The following is a 7275-nucleotide window of genomic DNA, read 5'->3' on the forward strand; positions in this document are numbered from 1 at the left end:
TGGGACATCCTAAGTTTTTAGATCAGAATTATCTCAGAATAAATTTCATCCTTCATTCTCTCAAGACCCAAAATTTTTAAGCTGAATAATAACAGGACCAAAGCGAAATCAGTGTTTATCAAGTTCAACAAACCAACGGCTGATGACCTCTTTTAAATCCCCATCATTAAATTAAAAACGAAACAATTATGAAGACCGATCATGAAAAACTAGATGACTATTATCGTATCAGATTCACCACCCATAATTACACTGATATTACATGTGAAAATTTGAAAAAAAAAAAAAAATAAGAGAGCAGAATTTAAGGATTTTAAAAAGGAGCAAAACTCCGATACATACAGGACTTCAGATCTTATCGATGTCTTCGTCCTCAAACTCGATGTAATCATCGGCAGCACCATCATCATCATCATCAATTCCACCGGCAATTCCTTCGTTCAACCTAATGTTATCAGGCAACTCGCTATAAGCCTTCAAGAGCCGAGCCTCATCAGGCATGTACTTGAGGATGACATCAGCCTTATCATCCTGGTAATCCCTAAGGCCAACGAGGATTATATCACCGGAGGCAATCCAAACCTTCTTATGCATCTTCCCTCGGATATGGCAGAGGCGTTTAGAGCCGTCGATACACATGGCTTCGCAGCGGCCGTTGCCAAGCATGCGGAGGACCTGAGCATATTCCTGACCGTCTTCTTTGAAGACAAGCTCTCGCTTCTCGTCGTCGGCCTCGTTCTTTCCTCTCTTGCGGTTCTTGCCTCCCTTTCCCTTGTTCTTCGGCATATTGAAATATGGTTAACTTTTTCTGTTCTCTTTCTCTGTTTTTAATCGCCACAAGCGAAAGTCGGTTTCCTTTGCAGAAACCTAACAACTCGGTTTGGCGCTGATGATGCGGCTGTGGGGGGGAGAATTTATAGTGTATTGTTTTTACTATTATTTTATCAATAAATATAATGTGAGATTTTTTTATTAAAAAAAGTTGTGATTATTAGCGTGAATTTTGTTTAAATTTTATCACGGGAATTCAGTTGGAGTCCGAAATTACGGAAAGTCTAAGTCGGTGAAACTCTGTGGACTTTGTTAACACGGTTTTACCTCTTATGTTTAGACTTTTAGTTGATTGATTTGATTCACCTTAAATTTACTCGGTTAAAATCTTTTCATAGTAATACTTAATTTTTTATATAATTATAATTATTTAACTTATATATATATATATATGTTAAATGTGTATATATAAAAATAAAAATTAAAAAATAAATTATTATATTTAATAATTAAATAATTAGTTACGATCACATAATCGGATGATAAATGTGTATAAATTGATCTCAATACTGGAATTAATTCCGTCCTCCATAAGATTTTAAATGTAATATACATATTGAAATAAATGATTAAATGATTTTATTTTTTTTAAATTATATTTAAGATTTTATATTTATAATTTAAATTTTTAATTTTAAATTAAAAAATTTGAAATGTATCATAATTATAACAATTTTTTAATTAATTTTAATTATATTTAAATTAGCTCACATAATTATATCAATAATTTAATTAATTTAAATTAAATTTTAATTATTTAAAAATTTTAATTAATATTTTTATTTAAATATAATAAAATTAAGTATTTCAATTATATAATTTAAAAATTTTATATAATTAAAATTTAATCACAAGATAAAAATAATAATATATAATATATTTTATAAATTAATTTAAAAAACTATTATAATTATAATAAATTTAATAATTAAAAAAATTTTATTTAAAATTAAAAATTTAAATTATCAATATAAAAAACCGTAAAGAATTATTTAAAAGGGAAAAAAATAGTAGAGAAGTTAGCATAGCAAGGATTTTATTTACAAAAAAAGTTAGGGAGCTTGCGGCTCGAAAGCCCAATAACATATTGGACAAAATAAAAATAAAGAAAGCCAAATAACATCGTCATATCCGTGTTGTTGGAAAAAGTCTTCACTGTCTGTCTAAATAATGTGCAAGAAGTAATAGTAAAAATTCATTCAATTACTTCATTTTTAATTTTTAAATGATTAAATTTAGATTTTAATTTGAGAACTTTATTTAGAAAAAAATAAAAATTATAATGAAAAATTAATTAAATTATTTTTATTGCAAATAACAGGTTAAATAATCTCTTCGAAATGGAACAGGCGTGACGCTCAAGGATTACGTGAAATGCTTGCACTCCAAACTTTAGCAGGGGAACGTGTTCCTAGATCAAGTGGGAGCCTGAGGGAAACCCCCTAGAAAGCAATCGAAAGCAAACGCTACTTTATTTGGTGGTGTCAGTAAACTTCGCGTCCCATTAACCATAATCAATACGCATACTGCAAGGAACAGTAAATGCCAATTGATTCTGGGAAAATTGAAATATTATGGCACAGGCCAAAATCTACTTAGCACAAATACTAATTAGGCCCTAAAGTTGCATTTTTAATGATAAACTGGTCAGAACAGGAACCCCATACCCTCCCAAGGATCCAACCTATTTTTTTACATTTCCCTACACATTGCCATGAAAAGAAGGAAACATATCTAGTTATGTTTCAACTTTCCAATCAGAACTAGCTAGTGCTTAGTGCCCTACTTATTACATTTCATACTTCGTTAAAGCTGAGAAGCAAAACAAGAGGGTTAGAGCTTCTAGAGCAGCAAGTTGCGTTAGTGCCTGATGGTGAGCTCAGCTCTAAGATGCAAGACACCGTTTATAAAGTAAAGACTGTCTTCAGCCATGAAGGAAGTCCATGGTATGGCAAATAAGTTTCGGTATCCCACTGCCTTGCCTCCAGTGAATGTATAGTTCCCTTTGTACTTGCTCACAAACTCTTCTGTTGGCTTTGTCCTGGCTGCAAATTCATAATCCACAGCAAAGCTCACAGACCCTTTCTCCTGCATCCCCAAAAACAACCCAAAACAATGGAAAGAGCTTTGCTGGTCCATGTTGCAATGAGCTGACAAGAAAAATCCTTGTCCACCAAGGTGGAATGCCTGAGAATACACCCTTCCAGATGGGAACAAATTAGCACACTCTTCCCGCTTCAAGTCCAGGTACACCATGCATTGCTGCCTAGGCAGTTCAAATTCTACCACCTTGACAGGCCTATACTTGTATGCTCGCTCCACAAAGCGACGATTCAAGGATGCAGACTCCTCTGCTGCCAAGATTCGTTGGCGATGCGGTGCCTCAGCCTTGAAAAAAAGGGCCTCAAGCACAAGCTTAGATGCAACATCATGCTCAAAGTCGCTACATGTTAAAACCTTCTTAAGCTTTCTGCAAGTCATGTAGGGGAAGCGAATGTAACGTGCTAGACGTGAACCCAGGACTTCACGGCGCTCCTCCGGTCTTGGGTACTGAGTCCTGGCCCACTTCAACACGAAGTCATAGACAGCATCTTCTGATGCAACCTGCAGATCATCACTGGACAAAATTGCCTCGATTCCAGCCAGGGGTAAAGACATAACATCTTCTTGGAACCTAGCCAATTTTCAAAACAACAGAAAAAAATAAGCCTCCTAAAGAAAAGGATGTATAAACTCTGGTCAAGACAGAAGAAAAGTTTAGCAGAAAATTTGTTTATGCTGCAGCAAATTAGATAAAACCACCTAAACTTTGTGGTCCTAATTCACCAAATATCAAACTCTCCTTACTAGTGAAAACTAGACATCAATATTGAATGATGAATATGATCAAACACATGCACAAAAGTTGTGAAAAAAAGAAAGACAAGAAGGAAGCTTACTTGTTTATGTCCCTATAACGAGATGCAAGGTATTGCTTGGCAGCATCAGTCAGTGGTTGGACTGCTTCAGCCATTAAGACACTGGAGGGAAGCTCTAGATAAAGCAAAGCAGACTCTGGTGTCATAGCCATATTACGCAGTAGTCGACTGCAATACCTCATGCATGAAGCAACCTCAAATTTATCAGCAGCCATGAGCACATCAAGCAAGCCAGGAGCTGTAGTATTAGATAAAGTACTGCTGTACATAAAATTCAGAAGGTCCATGAGAGCAGCTTCCTCTGTTGAAAAATAAGACTGGGTGTTACAAGGATAGTATAGGACTTGAAATATGCACCAAAGTATCAAATTTGACAACCAGCTTCAGCAGAATGAAAAGAGGTTTTTTATTTTTTTTTTTTGGGGGGGGGGGGGAGAGTGAGAAGGAGAAAGACAAGGAGAAGATAACAAGGACAATTTAAATAAGGAACTACTTCAGATAAAGAATGGCAATATCTGCACATACCAGAGGCATTGATCCGTAGTGTCACATGCCGCTGCTCTGACTCTCTCATCCCATTTGAGAAGAGCTGTCCAAACAAAAAAGGGATATATAAGATGAAAATCATCTAGCTGAGGAATTTCAGCAAGCAGCTATGGATCCTTCACCAAAACAACGGATATTCACCTTGTAGAAAAAGGGACTTTTTGCTGCTAAAATGGGAGAGCTGATGTGTAATGTTTTAACCCTCACAACTGTAGAGCAATCCATGCTCCAGGCTGATTCATTACCATCTGGTGCTTCGTCACCTGAGAGTAGTATCAAAAGCAAGTTGTCAAATAAAAAATTAAAATCTTAATTTTTTGAATCAAGAATCCATAGTTGAATTGAATCACAAGCTTTGATAAAAAAAAATCTCAAAACTAATTAAAAATGAAATATGTTCTCAAAAAATAAGCAAAAGAAAATGACGACCACATTTTTATGAATGTAGAATTCTGATTTAGCTAATTAGAAGCATGCTTATAAAAGACAATCTATTCATAATGATCATTTCTGTGTGTTCTGACTCTCAATTAGGTTTGATCTAATAATAAAATAATAATAAAGGATAGTGAGTTTAATAAAAGGTCATAATATATTAATATAAAATGTCATAATTTGAGAAGTGAGAACTATACTTAGAAGTTTCTTTTTCCAAAAAGAAAAAGAGAGTGAAAGAATGGTTAGTGGAAGAAAAATATCTAAGGAAAGATTTTATGTGCACAGTCATAGCAAAAATAAAGTGAAATCTTATGTTTAAAGCTGTAAATCTAAAGATCCTCTAGAAAAAGAATCAACCAGATCTTCTAATTTGGTCACAATTCAATACATTTGCAATTCACCCTATAGAGTTGAATTGCTAAGATAGTAGGATGAGGAAACAAATCCAATCGAGAATCGTAAGACCCTCAGGACAAGCACAGTCAACTTATGTAGTATATGATATGGGGGAAGTAAAACAAGAGAATACTGAAGACTATAACACATCATGAAATTTTCCAATCTCTACAGTAGTACTTAAATGACCAGTTTAAACAAATAATGACAGCCAAATAGAATAAACCACAGATGCACGGCAAAAAATAATAGGTTAACGAACTCAAGCAGTTAAAATTTTGAGCAGTAAAACCACCTGAAGGTGACTCTTCAATCATTGCCACTGCTTCCTCGTCTTGATTTTCACAGCCCAAACCGTCCATATCTGGTTGGTTACAACTTAAAATTTGCTCTTCAGCTCCTACAGAGACCTCCACAGCTGAAATCACATTATGAATCCTAAACATCATCAATAAGGCTAGAAGGAATAGACCAATGAAAAAGCCATGAGGAAGAAAATTCAAAGCATCATCAAAGAACGGCATTTTAGATCCATTCATTACTTCTGTTATCATAAAAAAAATTTGGCCTTGCAACCTTGGAGTCGGCACTTTAATTTATTATTGTCATACCTATATGTGCTGATTTGCTTGATTAATTATCTGAAGAGGTTTTTACGTATACTTCTTGGACAAACTAAGTTGTTGCATAGAGATTTGAATTGATTTAAGCCTTTGACTTTCTCTTTCATATCTAGTGCTATACTGTGTATAAAGTGTGTGCTTGAATTTTATTTGAAGTCTTTAAGCCTTCTTTATAAACCACTTTTACACACACTTTAGAGCACTAAGCTTCAATTTTCCATAAAACTACAAGTAACAGCTGAAAAATTGACCTTAATCCAATTCATGCCTCTTGAACATATAATATGGGACAACAAGCATGCATTCTTCAAGTATACCATTGTATGCCAGAAAATAAATAAAATCTACAACATAACAGAGAGAATTAGAGAACTCAGAAAGCAATTGTTCGAGAAGTTCTACCAAACTGGAATGCATCAATGTGTGCAACCACACAGTGCACAAGATCGTATGTAGGGGCGCGGGAATGGAATTCATAAATAGCACAAGTAAAGAGATTGAAATTTTTCAGAAATTTCCTTGCTTTATTACTTCTCCTTTCCTTGCCTTATCATTTATCCTCAAAATCATGTATCATGTCATCACTCCCAATGGCTTAAGAGATTAGATTTCATCTATTTCTTAATATCAAGCATTACACTTAAAGTATAGAAAGGAAAACATTCACACTTATTGCTGCGTGAAACACAACTACATGAAAGAGACAAGATAACATTGAATCCCATTACAGTTCTCGAAGAAACCGAAATGCCAACCCAAGTTAGTCAGGTGAAATCAATTAACTCGGTCTCTTCAGATTCTCAACAATAACATTTGCGAGATAGCAACAAAATTTACTACCAATTCGAAAAAAAATTCCCGTACCAGCTGACATGCACAAAGGAAATTCAATACGAAATCGAAATAACAAAGACTTCTGTGCGCGATTACATTTCGTTTCTTGAATTTTCTCAGCATCCAAACAAAAACTCGTAATAAGCGAAAAGAATAAATAAAAATCCAAGATACCATTTTCATCAGATAAAAGCTTATAGGCAACAGAACCAGAAAAGGGGAGGGCAAAAGGAAATACATACCATTGTCTTTCTTGATATCTTCTCTCCTTCTCTTGCGATACCTAGCCCAATCGGCAATACTAGTGCATCCCTCGCCATCGGGCCTGTTATCAGGAGAATCGCCCATGATCTCGATCCGAAGAAGCCGGTCGGAAAAATTAACATCGTTAAAAGCGAAACCGAAATCTCCATCGGAAGAAGAAGCCCCACGTGAATAGACCGACTCCATCTCCGCTCTGGGGTCGAAGAGATCCGAGTTCGAGCCTTTCATGGACTCTCTCCAAAAAATACAAGGAGAGGAAGCCAAACCCTAATAGTCAGGTGACCAGGCGTTAACTGAAAGCGAGAGAGGTATCAGAGATTCTGCTTGTGGCCAGTTGGGGGAGGGGAGAATAGGGTTACGATTTTGGAAACAGAAACTATTATTTAAAGGAAAATCGTCACAACAGAACAGAAGCTGTTGATTGT

General features: G+C 35.1%; 2 protein-coding genes across 2 annotated transcripts; both read right to left on the reverse strand.

Moving 5' to 3' along the window:
• Positions 1-202: 202 nt before the first annotated feature.
• LOC110614640 (eukaryotic translation initiation factor 1A) lies at positions 203-908 on the reverse strand. Its single transcript, XM_021756232.2, has one exon. The coding sequence runs from the start codon at positions 784-786 to the stop codon at positions 349-351; it is 438 nt and encodes a 145-aa protein (XP_021611924.1). The 5' UTR covers positions 787-908; the 3' UTR covers positions 203-348.
• A 1534-nt stretch (positions 909-2442) lies between these two features.
• On the reverse strand, positions 2443-7275 carry LOC110614641 (BTB/POZ domain-containing protein POB1). The gene is made up of 6 exons (XM_021756233.2): positions 6829-7275; positions 5425-5547; positions 4437-4558; positions 4275-4338; positions 3771-4050; positions 2443-3505 (listed from the first exon to the last, which is right to left on the reverse strand). The coding sequence occupies exons 1-6, from the start codon at positions 7076-7078 to the stop codon at positions 2692-2694; spliced, it is 1653 nt and encodes a 550-aa protein (XP_021611925.1). The 5' UTR covers positions 7079-7275; the 3' UTR covers positions 2443-2691.

Source organism: Manihot esculenta, chromosome 5 (genome assembly GCF_001659605.2).
Source record: "Manihot esculenta cultivar AM560-2 chromosome 5, M.esculenta_v8, whole genome shotgun sequence".
Lineage (NCBI taxonomy): Eukaryota > Viridiplantae > Streptophyta > Magnoliopsida > Malpighiales > Euphorbiaceae > Manihot > Manihot esculenta.

Excerpts from the sequence above, each read along its gene's own strand:
- LOC110614640 (XM_021756232.2), bottom strand. The coding sequence starts at position 786 with ATGCCGAAGAACAAGGGAAAGGGAGGCAAGAACCGCAAGAGAGGAAAG.
- LOC110614641 (XM_021756233.2), bottom strand. The coding sequence starts at position 7,078 with ATGAAAGGCTCGAACTCGGATCTCTTCGACCCCAGAGCGGAGATGGAG. Across the intron at positions 4,051-4,274 it reads ACTACGGATCAATGCCTCTG|AGGAAGCTGCTCTCATGGAC; the intron begins GTATGTGCAGAT and ends ATTTTTCAACAG. Across the intron at positions 3,506-3,770 it reads CGTTATAGGGACATAAACAA|GTTCCAAGAAGATGTTATGT; the intron begins GTAAGCTTCCTT and ends AAAATTGGCTAG.